Source organism: Vipera berus (assembly GCF_964194415.1).
Source record: "Vipera berus genome assembly, chromosome: 3".
Lineage (NCBI taxonomy): Eukaryota > Metazoa > Chordata > Lepidosauria > Squamata > Viperidae > Vipera > Vipera berus.
Window position 1 is genome coordinate 43,642,062 of NC_138204.1, and position 22,155 is coordinate 43,664,216.

The following is a 22,155-nucleotide window of genomic DNA, read 5'->3' on the forward strand; positions in this document are numbered from 1 at the left end:
GTTATTCTGCCACTAGAAATATTATGGACAGTGTGGAAATCAAGAATATCATTTTCCAATTAGATCTTTTCCTATTTCTCCTTCTGTCTTTCCTGGAAATCCATTTTTCCCATTCAGCTTTTTCCAGTTCATTACTGGCTTCTCATTCTGCTAGATCAGCAAAATCTTTCTTTCTCAGAATTTCTTTATGTATCTACTGTGGGATCACAGTGGAAAGGAAGACAATATCACTGAGTTAACAGCTCCCGGGGTTTAACTTTAGCAAAGGAGACAGCCACAAGGCTAAGTCTGCCTCCATAATTCAGGGCTTTTCATATTATTCTAAGTATTTGTTCCTATGCCACTAAAATGAGGTCCATATCACACATATAGCTTAATTTCACTGAATTTAAATGATTTACTTCTGAATAAAAAGATGTTGATTGAGCTGTTTACATTGTTTCCAACCATTATTTATCCTGATAATATTGAAGGAAATTTATGTATTTGTTTTGGATACTTATATGTTACTTTAATAATCTAAACTACGTGGTTCGCTGTTAAAAACCCAAAGCAAAAGGTTAACCTGTATTCATCTTGCCTCCAAATCTCCCAAGATTGGATTCAAAATTCTCATTAATAATTGTAAACATCTGGAACCTTTATTAATGAATATGTCTTCATTTTCAGCATGCATCAACCAGGTTTTTAAAAAAGACTTCTGGGCTGAATCAAGAATATTACATTTACTAATATTTCTAATTTGCCTGTTTTTGGATATTCATGAAATGATTGTGTATAAGGCTTTCTGCATGTAGATTTCTAACTGCTTTGCCAAAAGCATTTAATCTATATTTGCTATTTCTATTCTATAGTAATAACATTTCAGGCACCCTCAGTAATGAGTCTTCCTCAGCAGAAATGCATGGTAAAGAGGGATGATATTTTATGGCTACGATATGGTACGATTTTCAAAAACACAGAAATTACATGGTGCTTTATAAGAAAGATTTACCACTTATTAAAACCCAAATGTGAACAAAAAAAATGTCATCACTGAACAGCACTTTTTCTCAGGTGAAAGGCACTATTTTTAAAAAATGACGGGACTAGGAAAAAGAACCAGGAGGCCATGTAAACAATCCATCTTGCATTGCTTCACAATTTATTCATTCATTCATTCATTCATTTTCTATAGAAACCCATCTCAGTCAATGACTCTGGGTAATTTACAATTGAAAAAATATAGTAATTATTAAGACATTTTTTAAAAAATAAAAACATCCAAAATTTTATACATAGTAGCTGAGATACTTAACAAGTTAGCAATACAAACAGAAAACAGAGTCTTTAATAATTACTTTTCTTCTTCCAAAAATATTGTTCTCCATAAAGGTCTCTGAAATTCTAAACAGCAAAACTTAAAATTCTTCCTTCAATGAATGAATAACAACTAGGAGAGGTAGAAAATGCTGGTGCTTCATCAGATAAAACCAAATACAAAGATAAAACAAAATTAAAAATCATACCAAAATCCAAAATAGGAAGGTTAGCAAAAACCCACCAACCAAACTTCAAATCTGGAGAAATATATAAAGAGCATGAGAAGATATATGTGGGTAAATGAATTATTTTTTATTCCTATCATGCAGGGATTGAATTCATAGATTCAAAATAATTTTTTAAAACTGATTCCATATGCAAAGTTCTGCAGTACTTTAACTAGAACATCTTGAATGCTGTGTTTCCACAGGAAAACAGGAGGTAAAAGACAGGTATTAAAACTATATATTCACATTAAATTTAAGCTTCCGATAAATGTAAGCAATATTTTCAAGGAACTTGACTGGTATTAATACTTTTCATAGACTTAATGTTTGTGGAAAGTTAACAGCTTTTTGTCACTTTATATACTTTCTAGAGCGGGATGTGTGGGGGGTGGTCCTCAACCTTGGCAACTTTAAGACTTTAAGCCAGCTGGCTGAGGAATTCTGGGAGTTGAAGTCCACAAGTCTTAAAGTTGCCAAGGTTGAGGACTCCTGTTCTATAGGAAAAGTGTCTGGATCTGAAACATTATAGAAACAGAATGTGCTCATGTACTGTGGTAACCAGTAGCCAGCTGACTTAAAAAGAAAGGTATATCCAACATGTTATCATCCTGCCAGTTTCACTTCACTTAAAAGGAAGACAGTCCCCTCTACCATGATTTCTTAAATGCAGCACTTACGTGAGAGGTACCCTACATTGATAATGACTCATTAGAAGCGCTTTTTTAACATTATAATAAAATGTGCAACCCCTTACTATAAGTAAAACTAATGGTTTTACTGGAGAGGATTGAGCTAAAAATATACTGTAACTATCACTTTATTATTTTAATCTTTTTCTTACAAGGATATTCTAATTCTGGAATATCACAACTGCCCACTGTAGACTTTAATGGATAAAGCAAGAAACAACAAAATGAGAAGCAAGCCCAAGTAAGTTTTGACCGTTTTCTTAGTTTCTATTAGCAAAGCTGAGGGTTGTTGGGGTTTTTTTTAAGTGTTATCCCTCTCAAGTTCTTCATAATGTTCTGTGGAGTCAGAACTCATATATGAGAACCTCTACCTTAACACAAACAAGTCAGATTTTGATTGTACAGTGATATGCAAAAATATGAGGGTGGAAAAATAAAAATTTCTTTAATATTTCTCATATTTCATACAATTCCTCAGGAAATGGGCATATTCCTATCAGGGCACATTTCCCCAGTTGAGTTTTCCAAATCTCTTCAATTTCAGTTCCTTTATATAACATTAGTTAGACAGTAACAGCTGTGAGATTATGGGAACTGAGGATAGCCTATGGGGACAATTTTATTGAGAAGATAATAAAACTTAAACATGACATTTCAGGGAAAATTACAGTTTTAGCTCCTGTCAACAGTTAGTTCCTTCTCAACCTTTATGGCATCAACAGAAAAATAGCAAATCCTGTTGCAACAATTTCCTGGTATCTGATTTGTTCAGTTCTTTTGTGTTGACACTGCCAAATTACTTCCTTTTGTCATAGGCAAATAATGACTGCATGAAAGCAGTGTATTTCTATATTCGCCTACATGGCCCCTTCATCCATCACCAGTAAATTGAAATTTAAACATAAAAGGTAAACTATCAAGTAGTTCCAAAGAGTAAAACTGTTCTTTAACTTGACCATTTTGAATAATCCAGAAGTGATAATTTACAGCTGTACTCAAGTTTGAATTAACTTTGACTCATTCAAAAGTTTACTTAAATTCATTCCTCAGGGCATTAAAAAAACAGTAACTAAGCAATTATGGAGAGAGATGCCAATGAAATATTAGGTTTAGGAGTAGCAACTGCAAAGATTTTACAAAATAGTTCTCCAAGGGAAAGTCAGAATGTTTGTGGTTGGCATACCATAATGAAATATAAAGCCCAAGTGAAGTCTCACCTTAGAACAACTATGAACATTAGAATAGCGATCATAGGTTGGCAAGCCACTATCTCTCAATTCTCCAGTCCAATATTACGTGTATACATAGACCTCGCTCACTGCCTCATGCAGCAACTATCTGAAGTTGTGAGGGTGTTGAAAAAATAACTGTGACCAAGGTGCACATATATGACACTCTCTCGCTTCCTTCCTTCCTTCCTTCCTTCCTTCCTTCCTTCCTTCCTTCCTTCCTTCCACCATTGCAGTCAGTATGTGATGCCCTGTGTCTGATCTGGTTTCCCCCAACCCCCACGCCTTGCAGTCTGGAGAGATTGCCTATACAAAGTTATTTAGTGACCAAGATGCCAGTCCCTATTGTGGTCACTAAACAAAGAACTTCCTGTAAGAAAAAAAAGCAACTTGCTTAGAATTATCTGTAAGCATGACTGAAATATATGCATGGAAATACCCTTGAAGACAATTCAATAATTTTATTATTAACATGCATGTACCCTTGTTGATAAATTTTAGAAATAAGTAACAATATAGGTGAAACTCTTTGAATATTCCAAACATAATAAAAATACTAATATTTTTATTTGCCCATAAAAACATATAAGAGTGTTAGAGATAAAATGTCTAGATTGTGTTTGGAAGGATGTAACAGAGATGTGAAACTCAAATACTTTGGCCACCTAATGAGAAGGAAGGACTCACTGGAGAAGAGCCTAATGCTGGGAAAGGTTGAGGGCAAGAGAAGAATGGGACGACAGAGAATGAGGTGGATGGATGGAGTCACTGAAGCAGTAGGTGTGAACTTAAATGGACTCCAGAAGATGGTAGAGGACAGGAAGGCCTGGAGGAACATTGTCCATGGGGTCGCGATGGGTCGGACACGACTTTGCAGCTAACAACAACAATAACAGAGACAGTTCCACTGCATTTCTGCTTCCACTAATTGGCACATTTGGCCAGAATAATTACAAATATATGATGTTTCATGTTAACACAGGCATTTGGTACAAACATTATGTACATTATGATGTTTATTTCTCCAGTGCAACTGTATGCATCATGGCATCACTGCACATGTGATATAATTTGCATTGTTTGTGCCATATTATGATGCATATGATGTCACATGCCCTCAAGAGATCCATTCATATCAATAATACTCCCTCAAAAAGCACTTCAGTTTTAACAATAAAGAAACATCCTGCAATTTTCCATTCACACCTAGTGTGTTATTCCTGGGTTACAAATGTCACTTTAATTGGATTCAACTGATTAAAGAGCCAAAGCTGGATTCCACCCATGCCTGTAGCTTTGTGATCTGCTGTTGACAAGATGAATGAACCTTGGACACCAGGACCCTTATCTAACCTCATTCTTGAATGCAGGATGGCCATGGTGATGAAGGGGCAGCATTCCCTTCAGCAGGTATCCTTATTCTTTGGATTATTTCACCCAAAGGAGTATTGGAAACATACAATTTAGAGAGTTGAGGCAACTGCCAAATTGATTAATGCTGTGCTGTCAAAGCAGTGGTTGAGCCTGCTCATTTACAGCTTAAGAAGGAAAATAAGCATTAGAGTGTGTCAGACATAATAACAGTGATAGATGTGCGTGTTCTCAAGCAAAAGGCAAGAATCTGCCATTCAGCTGGTTGAGAGTGTTTTTCACCCTCTCTTTATGGCTTCAACATTTATACTACAGACATACTGTGATGGAGGAACTAAGCAGTTCTGTCTTTATAGGAGAAATGGCCATGGATTTTTTTCAGTTGCTTTTAAAACAGATGTTTATAAAAAAAGAGAAGTAAGATTTAATTGCAACAGAAGGGAGACTTCTTGTTTTTTAGCGCTGCAATTAACAGAATAATCTATATAATATGTGGGAGCAAATTTATGGCTTAAATACAGACTGTTCTACTCTTCTGAAACAGGCATCCATCTTACCTAAGAACTTAAACTGCATTCCTAAAGCCATTTCAAAACAAGTGAGTTTTTCCAAAAGGGTTTCTAGAGTGCTGCTTAACAAAATTGAAAACCAAGTTAATGTAGTAAAGAATGCATTACAGATAAGTAGGTGCCTTAAGATGAGAGGAATACCTAGAAATCACAATCATTTTCAGTAAATACCATTCCACAGGTTTATCAACAGGGGTGTATGCAAGGGTAAAAAAAAATCAAAATCATAGGTGCAGTGGAAGCCCTGCTGTGCATGCGCAAGCCGTTAAAATGAAGTGAAACTTTGACCACATAGTCACAGCCACCACCTTGATTTGACACACACAAACCTGCCAAATGGTCTTCTCCCAAACTGAGGATTTTATCTTTTTTTAAAGTTAATATGATCTTGTTTCTCAGTACTTGTTATTATATGAGACATAACATGAAGGATCCTCAATGAATTTTAACTCAATTTTGCATTGACATTTTGTGATTCAAGTTATGGCAAATGTTCTTGTTGGTAGATCCTGAAGAAGGCTCACAAAGACACATGCAGTAATAGTTAATAATCATTCAAACCAGCACCTTTCTCTCACTAGTATGTGATACAAATATCTCACACTTTTAAATTGGAAAAAAAAATCAAAGATAACTGATGAAGAAACATGAAACAAAAGGCAGGCAGTGTAAAGCAGGTCCATATAATATACATATGTAAAATAGTATAAAATTATGCACACCTATGTAAAAATTGTGAGTACTTAAAAGTTTCCACTGGAAATTAGTAATGCTGCATAGGAATAATTCAAACCAATATCAGGAGATGACAATTATTTAGTAACCATTCATTTGGTAATACATAATCTTATTTTATACTCCTGCCTGTAAAATAGTTTTGGCTTGTACTTTACGGAAGGAAATATCATGGCTGTGATACCTTCTTCACAAACTCTTTAAAATATAGTAAATCTATGCAGAAAAAGACAGAATTTGAAATAAAATATTTCAATATTGATTATATTTGTATCTGAAACTCTTAGCTGCCTACCTATTGAGATCCTGGGCACAAAGGCAGCTGAGTGACTTTGGACAGTCACTCTGGCAAGGGCAAACCACTTCCAAGAAACCTTTGCCAAGAAAAGTGCAGGGACTTGTCCTGGCAGTTGCCAGGAATCAATCAACACTGATTCAAAGGCACCAAAAAAAAAGAGGGGGGAGGGAAAGGTTCGTAATACTTCTATCTACATGATATTTCTAGCTACTTCTTTAAGACTTTATCAGTCATCCCTACTTCATTCTGTCAGGCCTCTGTTTACAAAAATAACAATCATTTGCCTTTTAATTTTATTGTGCAGCAGTAACTCCAAGATTTCACAAAACTGTTTAGCAAGCTAAGGTGGGAAGGGCAAGCTGGCCAAAAGGTCATTAGTTAGTTTCATTGCTGAATGAAGATTAAAATACCAACATAGTAAGAACCATTGGCAGACTTGTGTTATAAATGATTGACTATAGTTCTGGGAGCACCAAATCTCAGGTTCAGCCCACTTATCTTCCAGGCAATTCCCTTTCATCTTTCACTTCCATCTATACAATATACCTGTTTAAACTCAACCCAAAATATATAAGAATTTCACAAATGAATGCAAACAAAAACAAATACAAATTGAACATGTTTTCACAAATTACCGTGCTTTGAAATTAATCAGAATGCCAGTGTGTTTCTTCAAAAACACTTGAAATTCTTACCGGTATATAGCACAAATGCAAAAGTGTTGCACATTGCCATTTTAACTTAAGGCAGGATTTTATACTCATTTTGTAAGAAATAACCCTCCAAATGTGTTTAATGATGTGTGCGTAAATATTTCCTCATTATCACACGCCATTCCAGCCAAGGCAGGATTTTTATGCTTTTTTTTCTATTTCGAAGTGATAAATGGTTCTGGTGCTTAGAAACAATGCAACAGATGGTCCCAAACTTGTACCTTCCAGATGTGCTGGCCTTGCGCCTCGCAGGATTGCTGCCTTCAAGGTAGGAGTTACAGTCCTAACACATCTGGAGAGCATCAGAGCGTCTTTTACTGTCCTTACATGAAACTGTCTTCAAAAGCATCTACCTTAGAGGAAGCGGCAGGCAATTCAAGAGCCCTTAAAATCGACTTCCATTGTCCAAATCCCGAAACACGTGATCCGTCCAGACAACATTCAGACGACAGGTTAAGCGTCTCCATTTTTTTTTTTACCCAGCCTCATTTTGCTTTGTTGTTCTTCTAAGACCCGCCCCTTTGGGGCATCGACGTCCAGTCCCTGGAGAACAATCCCCGGGCAAAAGCGCTTCCCACTGCGCTCTTCACATTCCTTTCCAGACCGCAAAAAACTGTTGCTGGTGAATTTGCTTTCATTCCCCGCCCCCCCCCCCCGCGGTTGAAACCAGGGACTTTTCAGTCAACGGGACTTTTCCCCGAAGGGAAGGAGGCGGGGGTGGAAGGAGAAAAACGAGGCCCGGCTGCGCCAGAAGGAGCCGCCACGGCCTGGGGGTCCAAATCTCAAAGGAATTACGTTTCCTAATCGGGCACGCCAAACCCTAGATTCCGCACTGGTTTTCTCAAGGGGCCTGGCGGGATTTATCAGCCCTCGACAGCAGCTGCTATGCACGCAAAGCTTTCTCCTATTATTATTATTATTATTATTATTATTATTATTATTATTATTATTATTATTATTATTATTATTATTATTATTATTATTATTACTATTACTATTATTATTACTATTATTATTATTATTAATTTTTCCTACGATCTGCCTCCCGCTCTCCTCCCCAACCCTCCACGGTAGGGCAATCTAGACTCGAGGCCGAACCAAACGAGATTCAAGCAGTTTTTTTTTCCCCCTCTGTTAAGTAAAGGAGCGGGGAGTCTTCGGCTACTAGGCAACTGCTGGTCACCAAATAAGTTAAGGCAGGGGTCTTCAAACTGGGCCCTTTTATGACTTGTGGACTTCAACTCCACAACTCTGGCTGAGGAATTCTGGGAGTTGAAGTCCACAAGTCATAAAAGGGCCCAGTTTGAAGACCCCTGAGTTAAGGTGTCTTGGAGGTGACTTAATGCCAAGGCTGCAATGTTACGCGTGCCAGACCCCTGAAAGGACGCGAGTCTGCAGTTTGTACCTGGGGGATTTGTTTGTACACCGGGGATTCCTCCTTCCTGGGGAATTCCTATTCGAGCAAATACTGAAGTAGCCCAAATGGGGAAGTATCGGTTAGAAGGGACAGGAAACTTGATTACATCTCGAAGCAGTCCTTCACCTAAATAAAGGCAAGACAAAACTTTCCGCTGGCGAATAGTCAAGTGTGGGACTCCTCCTAAAGCACAAAGCACCGCCTCCGATCACACTCTTCGCCGTACGGGGGTTCAAACCACAACACCACGACGACCAACCTCCCCAACAGACGTCACGCACTAACACGGAACAACTTTTGTGGTTCTGAATCAACCAATCGAGAATATTCAAGTCCGGATAAAAGCTTTCCCCACACACACACACACACACACACGGCGTGGCCGAGGCAGCCTGAGAGTCGCGCATCAGAACCTTGTACAGTTTATTTCAGTTGAGTAAAAAAAAAAAGTTAAATGTACATAAAACTCCCGATTCTTGCCAAAATACAGTACCACGCCGCAAAGGCGAAGAGCATCTACAAAGCAGAGGGCGCCGTGAATTTCAAATCTCTGACCAAACCTTACCTTCAAGGCGAATTTGTCGCCGGTTTTCCTGTTTAAGATTTCCAAAACTTTTCCATTAATCCCCAGCCCCAGGACTTGCGTGGTGACCCTGTAATCATCCGTGATGGCATTTTTCTTTATCGGGAGGAGAGACTTCAGGTGGAACTGGGGGAACTGTTGTTGTTGTTGTTGTTGGGCCAGCTGCTGCTGCTGCGGAGGCTGGTGTGAGGGCGGCGGAGGCGGCGGCGGCGGTGGCGGATTGGGGAAAAGTACTTGCGGGTTCTGATTCTGAGAGTTAGACAGCATCGTACTGTCCGAAGCGGACACAACCAAACTGCGGGTTCCACCCTGCCCGCCTCGCCCTGCCTCTCCTCCCGCTTCCTCTCCTCCGTCCCTACAACTCGTAGGAAGTTTGCGCGAAACAGCCGGATCGAAACTCAATTTCTTCCCGCGTCGCTGCTTCTTTAAAGGCACGGTTTCTTCTGCCCTATTCCTCTCCTCCGGTCTGATCGTACACGCTTGTCTCTCAGCCTTCCCCTGGGTCTCTTCGGAACCAGCCGCCGCTCCTTCGGGTCTGTCCCGATCCCAGGGGCCGGCGCGCTGCCTCTTGCGAGCGCGGAGACAGGAAAAGGAATCGCTACGATGTTTCACTCTCGTTACTTCCCCGGGTCGGCTTCCCTGCGCTGATGTCATAGCCTTGCGTTGACTGGCTGCGTCGTATTCGGGGGCGGGGCCTAGGGCGGGTGTTATGCCAGGCAGCCGTAGCTCATTCAAAGGTACGGAGTGCTGGGGAGGGGTGAGAGAGAAAGATTTGTTCTGTATCAACTCGAGAGGACTAAGGTATTTAAAACCCATTTCTTTTAGAGAATTTGTTCCAGTGCTATTCTTATTTGTCAGCTTCTCCTACCTAAACATTAGGTTGGCTATAGAATGCTGGTCTAGCTAAAAAAAAAGCTGAATCACAGCAAAGGTTTATGGAAAAATATGGATTATTTCATTAACCACTGTGAGACGAAAAGTATTTAAAGTAACTGAAACTTCGCCCTCATTTCTTATTCGTGGCCGAGAACCCTGAAAGTTTGAAGATTTGATACACTGTTGGCTTTGACTGATTATTAGTTTTACAGTCACATAAAACACAATAAATACAAAGTAGAAATCCTGACCGATAGGTTTCAAATACCCAGTAGGATTCTGTTTCTAAACACTATGAAGGTAGACATAACCCAAATCTTTAGAAAGAAAGAGATGATTTTCGGGGTCTCCTCTATATTTTGTGGCACTTGAATATCCCTGGATTTACCTTTTTAGTGCAAGTTCATAAATGAACTTTTTTTAGAGAAATGCGTATGCAGCATATGAGACCTTGATCTCTAAAGTGTCCTTGTTTTTAACTTATCAATGTTTGGCTTATTCAGTAAAAGTTCTTTATTCCTACTGTAGGAATAAAGTAATAAAACTTAAACATAATGTAACCCCCCCTTTTTTTTAGGAATCAGCATTCCATAGAAAAAAGCATGAACATTTCACCATGTGCATACAGGCCAGTGTAGGATCAGTGCAAGATGGACAGGTTACAGCAGGGGTGTCCAAACTTTTTTCAAAGAGGGCCAGATTGGATGAAGTGAACATGCTGGAGGGCCGAACATTTTTCCAAACATTCTTTGAACAATTACAATTAAATGCAAATGAATTATTTTATGCCAAGTTAATTGCAAATGGCATACTTTTCATTTTATAACATAAGATCAACTGACAGCTGAGTTTTCACAATGTATTTTAAATAAATTTTAAAAAAAACTTACCTGCACTAATGTGAAGGGTGAAACTGATTCAATTCAATTCTCCGTGCTATAGTGTTACGAGCCAGGCAAATGTTGGCAAATGTTATTTGCTTTGACAAGGTCAAACTCTCTGGTAACAGCTCACACACTTCCACCACTTCACAAATTCTGCTAGGCCAGGGCCCTACCTACCCCTGTCCAGCTCCCCACATCCCAGCCCATAAAATGGCTGTGAAACACAGAATGCGCGCACGTGCACACACACACACACACACACACACAGACACACCCGCCCTTCCCTGGACGTCGCCTTCGCCCAGGGGAGCCAGAGGGCTTCGAAGCCGGGGCAGCTCCGGCGGCAAAGAAGGCGCGCCCTCGCTGCACCGGCACAGACGTCGCACCAAGCCCGCGGCGGGGGGAGGAGCGTGGCGGTTCGGCCAGACAGGAAAAGGTGCGGGAAGCGGCCGCCGCCTGGTAACGGCGCCCGGGCTCACAACGTGGAGGCGGAGAGCAAGCACGCGCTCAGGGCGAGGCGGCCGCGGTCCGGTGAGGGAAGAGCGCCGAGGGAGTGGCTGGCCGGGCTGTGCTGCTGCCGAGCGAAGCTCGGCCGGGGTGCCCGCTCTGCTCTGCCTGGCGCCAGCTCAGAGACTCCGCCCGCCAGGCCCTTCTCCCGCTCAGCCAGGCCAGGCGCGCACCGTCAGCCTCGCTGCACCGGCACAGACGCTGCGCCAAGCCCGGGGCGGGGGGGGAGGAGCGCGGCGGTTCGGCCAGGCAGGAAAAGGTGCGGGAAGCGACCGCCACCTGGTAACGGCGCCCGGGCTCACAACGTGGAGGCGGTGTAGCGAGGCTGACGGTGCACGCCTGGCCTGGCTGAGCGGGAGAAGGGCCTGGCGGGCGGAGTCTCTGAGCTGGCGCCAGGCAGAGCAGAGCGGGCGCCCTGGCCGAGCTTTGCTCCGCAGCAGCGCAGCCCGGCCGGCCACTCCCTCAGCGCTCTTCCCTCACTGGACCGCGGCCGCCTCGCCCTGAGCGCGCGCTTGCTCGCCGCCTCCACGTTGTGAGCCCGGGCGCTGTTACCAGGCGGCGCCCACTTCCTGCACCTTTTCCTGCCTGGACGAACCGCCACGCGCTCAGCCAGGCCAGGCGCGCACCGTCAGCCTCGCTGCACCGGCACAGACGCCGCGCCAAGCCCGGGGCGAGGGGAAGGAGCGTGGCGGTTCGGCCAGGCAGCCGGCCCTTCAACCCACCGGAGGAGCGGCAGATCGGCATGGCCGGAGTCGGGAAAGCCACTAGAAGGGGGAGGGGAGTCACCTCTCCCCGCCGGGGGGTCGCCCAGCCCGTCCCGGGAGGCTGACATTTCTGCAGCCGAAAAAGTCATCTCGGATTTCATGACGGAAGGTCACCCCCGGGACTCCAGCGCCAGGCAGGGCTGAGAGGGGGAGGGGGGGAGAAAGGGAGGGAAGGAGACAGGGAGGAGAAAGGACGAATGGGGGGAGGGAGGGAAGGAGAAAGAGAGAAGGAAGGAAGGAAGGAAGGAAGAAGAGAGAATGGAGGCAGGAGAGAGGAAGAAGAAAGAGAAAAGAGAGAGAGAGAGAGAGAGAGAGAGAGAGAGAGAAAGAAAGAAAGAAAGAAAGAAAGAAAGAAAGAAAGAAAGAAAGAAAGAAAGAAAGAAATCGGAGGCATGGACAGACCCCGCTCCAGGCTCTGGGGCCGCCTCCACGGAATGCCCAGCCTCGGGGGGGAGTCTTCTGCAGGTGCGCCCTGGCCCCCTCCCCTCCCCTTCCTCCCTCCCGCGGCCCGTCCCCAAGGCGGCGCCCGCGGGTCCCCGGACTCACAGCGCACAGAGGGCGAAGGCGCCGGCCACGCTCTCGCTGTCGCGCACCAGGAAGCTGCCGGCCCGCCCGGCCCACACCAGCAGCTACTCGGCCGCCGCCCGGCTCAGGTCCTTGTGGTACCAGAGCGGCCAGCCCGGCACCGCCGGAGCCCCCGCACCCGGGAGCCCCAGCGCCGCCGGAGCCGGAGCCGCCGCCATGGGCAGCCGCGGCGTGCAGGGAAGGTGCTCAGCGGGACGGGCGGGCAGGCCGAGACCCCCGCCGGCCACCCCCACCTCGCCCACAGCGCCGCATGGCCCGACCGGAGACCCCCGGCCGCTCAGGGCATGCCCGGCCCAGCGGCTCCTCCTCTGGGCTGCGCTCCGGCCGGGATGAGGGCGCGATCCGCTCTCCGCGCACTTCCCCTGCGCACTGGAGCCGCCCCGGGCCCCGAGCAGGCCTGGCGGAGGAGGAGGCCGAGGAAGCCGCGTGGAGCCCCGGAGCCTGGCTGGCGGGGTGGGGGCGGCAGCTGGGCCGGCCTGCGCTTCCTGGGGCGGCCCCTTGGCAGGGGAGGCGGGAGCAGCTCCCGAAGGGGCGGCCCTCAATCAGAAGGGAGGGCCGTGGGAGGGCCGCATTTACATACAGCAGGGAGGGCTGTTGAGGGCCGTATTAAACCACCCCGCGGGCCGCAAATGGCCCGCGGGCCGGACTTTGGACATGCCTGGGTTACAGAAAAATGGGAAAGATGATTGCTATTGAAGAATAAAGCCACTGATTTCAGTGATCAGAGCTTTCTGTACTAGAAATAATAATAATAATAATAATAATAATAATAATAATAATAATAATAATAATAATAATAATAATAATAATAATGTCTTGTAAAATGCTTGAAGCCAGAGAATATCACACTTTAAAGTACAAAGAGCATATATAAATTTGCAAGAAAAAAAATAAGAAGAAAAAGATTCAGTAGGCAATATTATGAAAACTCCAGATTGAAATAAGCCAATAATTATACTTTTCCAGCTCTATTAACAATTTATATTGTTATTAACATCCTGCAACATCATAAATCTTCTTTGTGGTTTAACAGAGCTAAGTAATTAATTTTGCATCAGGTATTTATGCAACAATTCTTAGGGTCACTATTCTTCTATCAGTATCAATTGCTTGTGTAGAGATTGGTCAATACTGAGCCAAAAATTCATAAACTCTAAGTGCATATTTAATATTGTTTTTTACTAGCTTTTCTCATGAAAATTTACAAATGCTACTTTTATATTTAAAATGGAGGTGCCTGTCCTATTGAATCTTGTTCCAGCATTAATATCTGGACTCTTCTGAAAAAAAACTCCTATTACCAAGAACTTGTTTTCCTGGCCCATAGAAGACGGCCTTCTCCTGCCTAGGATGGAAGATGTGGAACTCTTACAAGTTGTATTTGGCCTTCACTTGCTTTGCCTCTAGAAAAGCAGGTAACGTTTTGTATGCTTTGAATTGCTAATTGATATATAAAATAGTTTTTATTCACGTTTTTGAATTTTGCTTTTTGTATTTCACATTTTGTTGTACTCAAACTGAGAATTTGCATTTACGTAAATAAGCATAGGGTTTTTTAAATAAGCTGTTGAGATTTTGATTTCCTACACATATTGTAATTAATTTAATTTGTACCTATAAAGGGAAGAGATGGCTGAATCAAAACAAATTATGGCTATGTTTACAATATGAGGCACAGTATGGACAAAAACATACTGATATTTGGGGCAGAAAATGTCAACTGTGAGTAACTGCGGTCCTTCTGTTCCCACAAAGAAAACAGAAGATAATTATTCTAGCCAACGACAAGCCAACTTTTCACATTTCTAAAATGTCATTTTCAGTTTTGATTTTATCTATAGTAAACGGTGGACTAAAAACTGTATGAATGTCTCATGTTCTCAGTGGTACAGGTAGCTAGCTGTCCATTTAGCATAGCCATTACTAACAGTGCTCTGCAACATTGTGATTGCTATTAGGCATGCAGAAGAACATATTACAGTACTAGTCATGATCTCTTATGCTGCACAGAAATACAGAATCAGGAAAATATTCTCTGAGATGTACTAATGGATACCTTTCAATAATAATAATAATAATAATGATGATGATGATGATGATGATGATGATGAAGTTGGAAGGGACTTTGGAGGTCTTCTAGTCCAACCCCCAGCTCAGGCAGGAAACCCTATACCATTTCAGAGAAATGGCTGTCCAGTCTCTTCTTTAAAACTTCCAGTGTTGGAGCATGCAGAGCTTCTGGAGGCAGGTTGTTCCATTGATTAATTGTTCTGTCAGGAAATTTCTCCTTAGTTCTAGGTTTCTTCTCTCCTTGATTAGTTTCTTCTCATCCTTGCTTGTCCTGCCTTCAGGTGCTTTGGAGATTAGCTTGACTCCCTCTTCTTTGTGCCAACTCCTGAGATATTGGAACACTGCTATCATGTCATCCCTCGTCCTTCTCTTCATTAGACTAGACATACCCAATTCCAGCAACCGTTCCTTATATGTTTTAGCCTCCAGTCCCCTGATCATCTTTGTTGTTCTTCTCTGTACACTTTCTAGAGTCTCAACATATTTTTTACATCGTGGTGACCAAAACTGGATGCAGTATTCCAAGTGTGGCCTTACCAAGGCATTGTAAAGTGATATTAACACTTCCATGATCTTGATTCTATCCCTCTCTTAATGCAGCCTAGCACTGTGTTGGCTTTTTTAGCAGCTGCAGCACTCTGCTGGCTCATATTTAAGTAATTTTTCACTGGGACTCCAAGCCACATCAACCTGGCATGTGCCCTGATGTTTAAGCCCTTGAAATTCTTCTTTCAGTATCAAATATTTTAACTCAACTAATCTAAAAGTGTCAGATCCACTCTGAACTGAATACTGAATGTAGCAAATTGATGGTTGCTTCAGGGAAGCAGAAAAAGCTAAATGGATAATGGATAAATAAATGAAATTCCAGTGATTTTTAAAAAATGTTTATATGTAAATCCGTGTTAGGTAGAAATAATAACCTGCATGTTAGTTGCTATTTGCCAACCCTATAAGGTCAATTGCTTGTAATCACTGATATCTGTGTTTCTTTCAGTCCCCCAAAATATTCTTTTGTTTGTTTATAGCATCTTTAGCATCCTCATCCCAAAAGTGATATCCAAATGAAAAAGGATCCCTAACCAAGATAGAATGCAAAAAAAAGAATATCTGGAAACAGGAAAGAAAATAATGTATTTACTAGCTAGCAAGACTGAAACCCAATTCAAGGAATGCTGGAGTGAAAAAATCCATATCTTTAAGCCTGAAGGATAGACACAAATCTCTTTTCTCCTACTGATAGAATGGCTGTTGACATTTGATAGAATGGAGAACATGGTGCTCACTGTGTCCCAATTTCTACTGTTGCAGCATGCTTCTATTTCTTACATTGGCTTTTAGTGAACAAAAACAAACAAAAGAAAAGAAAAAAAAAGCCTTCCAGATAAATACATACTTAAAAACACAGAAGTGAAAAAGGAAGACAAATGCAGTATTAAAAGGAAATTGGGGTTATATGTATACCAGAGCATGTGAAATCTTAAGGAGAAACTGATGGTTTATATTGGTGTCAGCTGTTAACAGCCACTCAGATTTTCTTAATTCATGGGAAGTATTAATACTGCTTTATATACTGCTTTGGTAAAACCACACTTGGGATACTGTGTCCAGTATTTTTTTTCTTTTCTTGCTCCTTTTATATGCACTGCATCAAGTTGTTTACTTTAAAAGAAAGTAGAAATTGTTATTCATGTCCATATTTAATATTTTTCCCATAAAGACATTTGTACAAATAAAGAAAATATATTAAAAATCTATGAAATGGTGGCCAAATGGGAATAAAGCTATCCTTAATTGTAAAATTCTTCAAACCTCTTTACTGCTGTGTTTCAGGTGGAGGGGTTTTTATTTTTATTTATTTTGGGGGGGAGGGGACAATCTCACATTTTTAAATAACATTAATCCAGAGACAGATCTTTATTTTTTCAACCTTTTGTGATATCTAGCCCAGAAGTTAATAGAAATTCAGTGTTTTATGATGCAATCAGCCTTAGGAAAATGGACAGTAAGCCAGTGTCAGAATTCATTATCAGGCAATTGATTGTTCTCATTTCTTTAGAAAATGTGACCAAAATAAATAACTAATTGAGCTTTGTAACCAAAGATGAGCATATGTACCCACTTGTCTTTCACTCTCAGGGATACAATCTATATAGGTTGCAACCTTCATATTATTTACAGCATATTAGAACTTACAAATTATATTGGTGATTTGCTAAAATAGATTTCAAAGGAACTTTATGTCACACAAAGAATTGCAATGAAAGCTACTGAGTTCAGAGCTTTTTGAGACTTTCAAGATAATCTGGTCTAGATACAAGAGCCTTATATAGTATTTTAGATCTTCAATGAAAAGATATACACTATTCTTCAAGCAGCTAGTAAGCTTCTTAAAAAATTACCAAATTGGACTTATTTGAAATCAAAGTGCAACATCTGGTCCTTTTTTCTAAATAAACCCATTCAGAAGTCACAAGGTTTCTGTCAGTAGTCACAGGTCTAATCCTATAAATTCTTTTTGACATCATGTATTATGTAAAATTTAGCTTTGTTTAACAAGGGAATGAATAAGGAATGGGAGAAGAGATAAGGGATGAAGATTGTTTGACTTTTACCAGACTTCTAAAATAAATTTAAGGTGGATTTTTAAGAGTAAATATTATATTTTTAGTGTCATGGAAGAATGCTATCACTCTCGCTGAGAGGGAATCTGGTGATTAAAAAAACAATTGCACCTCTTAAACTCTATTTAAATTCCTTGTGGGGGAGGAAGAGATCTTAAACTCAGGGCTGTCATCATTTCTGGTAAATACTTTCCATTTAGAGCAGAGGTCTTCAAACTTGGCCCTTTTATGACTTGTGGACTTCAACTCCCAGAATTCCTCCACCAGAGCCTTGGTGGAGCAGTGGGCTAATGCCTCCTTAAGTAACACCAGCTGCCTGCAATTAGTGCAGGTTCGCATCCCACCAGGCTCAAGGTTGACTCAGCCTTCCATCCTTCCGAGGTAGGTAAAATGAGGACCCAGATTGTTGGGGGCAATTAAGCTGACTTTGTAATAATGCCGCTTGGGGTGTGTGTGTGAAAGCCCTAATAAGCAGGCATATACATAGAATGAAGGCTACTGCTAAGCTTGTAAGCCGCCCTGAGTCTTCGGAGAAGGGCGGGATATAAATGGAATTATTAAAAAAAAAAGTCATAAAAGGGCCAAGTTTGAAGAGCTCTGATTTAGAGTGAAAAGATTCAAATTCCATGGTATCAGGAATGTCATTGTGGGATAAAATAGAAAGGTTTTATCAGCTAGAGCAAGAAATTCCATCCTCTTCTTTCCAACTAAAGTCAATCAACTGATTAGTAAAGAGAACCTGTGCAATTGGGAACTTCGGGGCAAGTAACAATGGGGTGAACCAGAGACCAGGATCAGATGGCATATCCTCTATTAAATATTTTTCTTCTGATCTTCTTCTTGCATCCAAAGTATCCTATGTTTTCAGCTCCTCCCCCCCCCCCGCCCCAGTAGATTTTTTATCTTTTTCTCCTGTAAATGTAGAAAGGCAGATCTGGATTCTGTTGCTCATTTTTACCAGGCACTGTATAATTAACAACTAGGTGTTACACAATTTTACCCACTGGCTGGGTTGGTATAATACAAAAACTATTATTTAGCCAACATCATTTTAGCTTATCATGTGATACAAACATAGAGTATAACATTTATCTAATGGAGTAAACTATATAAATGTCTTTTTACTGCTCAGTCATAAATCATGTGGATGTTCAAAATAAGATTAGGGATCATGGCAGTCCAAGACTACAGAGCATACAGCTAAATAGGTTAACTGATTTTTTTTTCATTTTGAAAAAAAATTGTAAGGTTGAAGTGATAAACTTGAAAGCTGGCATTTGTAATTTGAACGCACTGAAGCTGAAGGGCTAAATAGAATTCATGGGGGTCAAAAGAAAGGTCTTTGTATCTCTGACCTTTCCATGAGAAGCTGATTAATCGTAGGTATTGTGTAGTGGGTCCGACGCAAGAGAGACGCCAGCCGGTGTGTGAGTTCAGCTCTTTATTGGAAGGGGAAGTGAACTGAGGAATGAGGGCTACCTGGCCTCCTTATATACCTGGTCAGGTAAGCTAACAGCCAATGGGGTTGGCCCTAGGTTTCCCGCCGAAACTGTCCAGGCCAACGCCCCCTGATGGCTGTTGCTATGCAGATGCCTGCATACATAACACCCCTCCCCCCTTAGAGAAGACCCACATAACAACAACAACATGCAACTACTATAACTATGAGTATATATATATAAAAAACCAGTGGTGTCCTTGTGTGAGGGTCACTTGCACACATAGTCCGACAGGTATGCTGGTGTCCTGTGTGGACGGGTGGATCGTCTGGGTGTGCTTGGTCCCTGGGCTTGGACCGTGGGTTCCTGAGGCCTTTGTGCAGGGCTGCAAGGAGCCGGCATCAGGAAGTCCTCCTCCTCTGGTCCCTGCCCTGTGACGTCCTCAGCTGGGTTGACCCCTCCTGGAGTGTGGTCCTCCTGTTGATCGTGTGCGTTGAGTTCAGGGACGTGTGTGACGCGCTCAGGGACTCTTCCTCTGAGCTGATCGATGTGTCGCCTTATGCGTCTGTCCCCCTCCACCCCTACAATGTACGAAAGGGGTCCTGTTTTCCCGACCACTGTCCCCGGAACCCAAGGATGTCCAGCCCCATAGTTCCTTGCCCAGACCAGGTCCCCCAGGTTGAGGACCCTGTGTGTGGGTGATGATGGCAATGGTGATGGTAGTGATGCTGGTGGTGATGGTGATGATGGTGATGATGGTGATGTTGCCCTACCGGTTTCGGCTGCTACCTGGTCTGGGTGTAGGCGGTCCACCTTGGTGATGAGGCGCCGTCCCTATCGCAGTTCTGCTGGGCTCTTGCCGGTAGCCACGCATGGTGTTGTGTGTTGGGCTAGTAAAAATTTGGCCAGTCTGTGGTGCCAGTCCCCGCTGATGATGCGCCGGAGTGCGTCTTTGGTCATCCTTACCATCTGTTCGGCCTGCCCGTTGGTAGATGGATGGAAAGGCGCGGAGGTGGCGTGCCTAATCCAGTTCGCCTTCAAGAACGCCTGGAAATCAGCAGCAGTAAACTGAGGCCCATTATCAGACACAATTACGTCGGGGAGGTCGTGTGTGGCAAAGAGAGCTCTGAGCACCTGGATTGTCCTCCCCGAGGTCATGTTGGGGACAGGGACTACCTCTAACCACTTGGAGTGACTGTCCACCACTACTAAAAATAGTTGACCCTGGAATGGCCCCGCATAGTCAATGTGAATGCAGGACCATGGCGTGTGTGTGGCCTCCCACCGGTGTACTGGTGCATGTGGCACTTCTGGCCTGGATCTCTGGCACGTATAACAGGCCTTGACCTGATCTTCAACCTCCTTGTCCAACCTGGGCCACCAGAGGTAGCTCCTAGCCAGTGCCTTCATCCTGACCACCCCTGGGTGCCCTTCGTGTAAGGAGTCCAATACCCTGGCACGTAGTGCGGGTGGAATGATGACCCTGCTACCCCAAAGGAGGCACCCTTTGTGTGTGGAGATTTTATCACGTCTAATGAAATAGGCCTGAAACTCTGGTCCCGGGGATTTGTCCTGCCACCCTGTGCAAACCCATGAGTGCACCCTGCCCATGATGTTGTCTGTGGCTGTGTGGCTGGCAATGTCCTTGGCAAGAACTGGGCACTCGGGTAGTTCCTGCAGGGCTAGGATCTGTGTGGCTGGTGCTGGGTCTGGGTCGTGTGTGTCTAGGGGGAGCCTACTTAGACCGTCTGCGTGGCCCATCTCCTTCCCTGGCTTGTGTACCAGCTTGCAATTGTATGCTGCAAGGAAGATGGACCACCGGAGCATCCTGGGGGACAGAATCTGGGGGGTTTGCCTGTCTGTGGTGAACAGGCCCAGGAGTGGTTTGTGGTCCGTGAAGACAGTGAACTCCCTGCCATATAAGTAATCATGGAATTTCTTGATTCCTGCCACGATTGCCAGGGCTTCTTTGTCTATTTGGGCGTAGTTTCTTTCTGCTCCAGACAGTGTCCTAGAATAGTATGCTATGGGGACTTGTGCCCCGTTGGGCTCAAGGTGGCTTAGGACAGCGCCCACACCATAAGGGGATGCATCGCAGGCGATACAAATGGGCTTGGACTCGATGAAATGGGTTACTGTGGACTTGTCCGACAGCAATGCCTTCAGGGCCTTGAAGCTCTGATCATGGGTGGCCGTCCAGGCCCATGTTGCCTGTTTGTCTAGCAGCCTGTGGAGCGGTTCAGCGATGGCTGCCTTGTGTGGGAGGAATGTATGGTAGAAATTCAGCAGACCCAGGAATGCCTGAAGCTCTGCTTTGTTCTTGGGTGTGGGTGCTAGTTTGATGGCCCTCACCTTGGATTCTGTGGGGTGGATTCCCCTGGCGTCTACTCTGAACCCCAAAAATTCTGTGGAAGGAACGCCTATGCTGCATTTTTCCTTTTTGAGTTTGAGGCCAGCTGTGCGCAGCCTTGCCAGCACTTCCCTAAGCCTCCCTGCCAGTTCCTCTGCTGATGCTCCTGCGATCAGGATGTCATCAAAATAGGGGCAGACTCCTGGAATGCCCTTGAGTGTCTTTTCCATAACCTCCTGGAAAATGCCGGGAGCAACGCTGACTCCAAACTGCAGCCTGTTCACCCGGAACGCCCCCCTATGGGTTACTATGGTTTGGATGTCAGCTGTTTCCCTAGTGACCGTGAGTTACTGGTACGCCTGTGCAAGATCGAGCCTTGCAAAAATGGCGCCGCCTTGGAGGGAAGCGAGAACGTGGCTGACCACGGGAACCGGGTAAGCGTGCGGGTTTAGGGCGCGGTTCACCGAGCACTTATAGTCGGCGCAGATCCTTATTTCCCCGTTGGATTTGAGGGGGGTCACGATGGGGGTTTCCCACTCCCCTCCATCTACAGGCTCTAAACTTGTCTAGTTCGCGCTCGATTTTGTGTTTGAGCGCAAACGGGACTCGCCGCGGCCGGACCCTAACGGGGGAGACGTTCGAGTTAAGCTTGAACGATATGGGGGCCCCGGTGTACTTGCCTAATGACCCATCGAAGACGTCGGCGAACTCCCGGCAAACGGCCTCAACGGAGTCCCCCTGGATCCGATGGATCCCGGATACTGAGATTCCCAGGGCCTCAAACCAGTCCAGCCCGACCAGGCTGGCTCTGCAGCCCTCTACCACTACAACGTCCAGGTGCCCTTCGCGACCCTTAAACCCCACTGAAATGGTGGCCTCCCCCTTCACCTTGACCGGCGAATTCTGAAAATCGGTCAGGGTTA

The 22,155-nt window shown here is 43.8% G+C and overlaps 1 protein-coding gene across 1 annotated transcript in view; it reads right to left on the reverse strand.

Moving 5' to 3' along the window:
* MAPKAPK2 (MAPK activated protein kinase 2) overlaps window positions 1-9,756 on the reverse strand; it is a 73,919-nt gene extending 64,163 nt beyond the window's left edge. The window contains exon 1 of the mRNA XM_081324497.1: window positions 9,116-9,756. Coding sequence (XP_081180623.1) covers window positions 9,116-9,400 — 285 coding nt within the window. The 5' untranslated portion in view covers window positions 9,401-9,756. The remainder of the gene's footprint in view (window positions 1-9,115) is intronic.
* Between the last annotated feature and the right edge of the window lie 12,399 nt (window positions 9,757-22,155).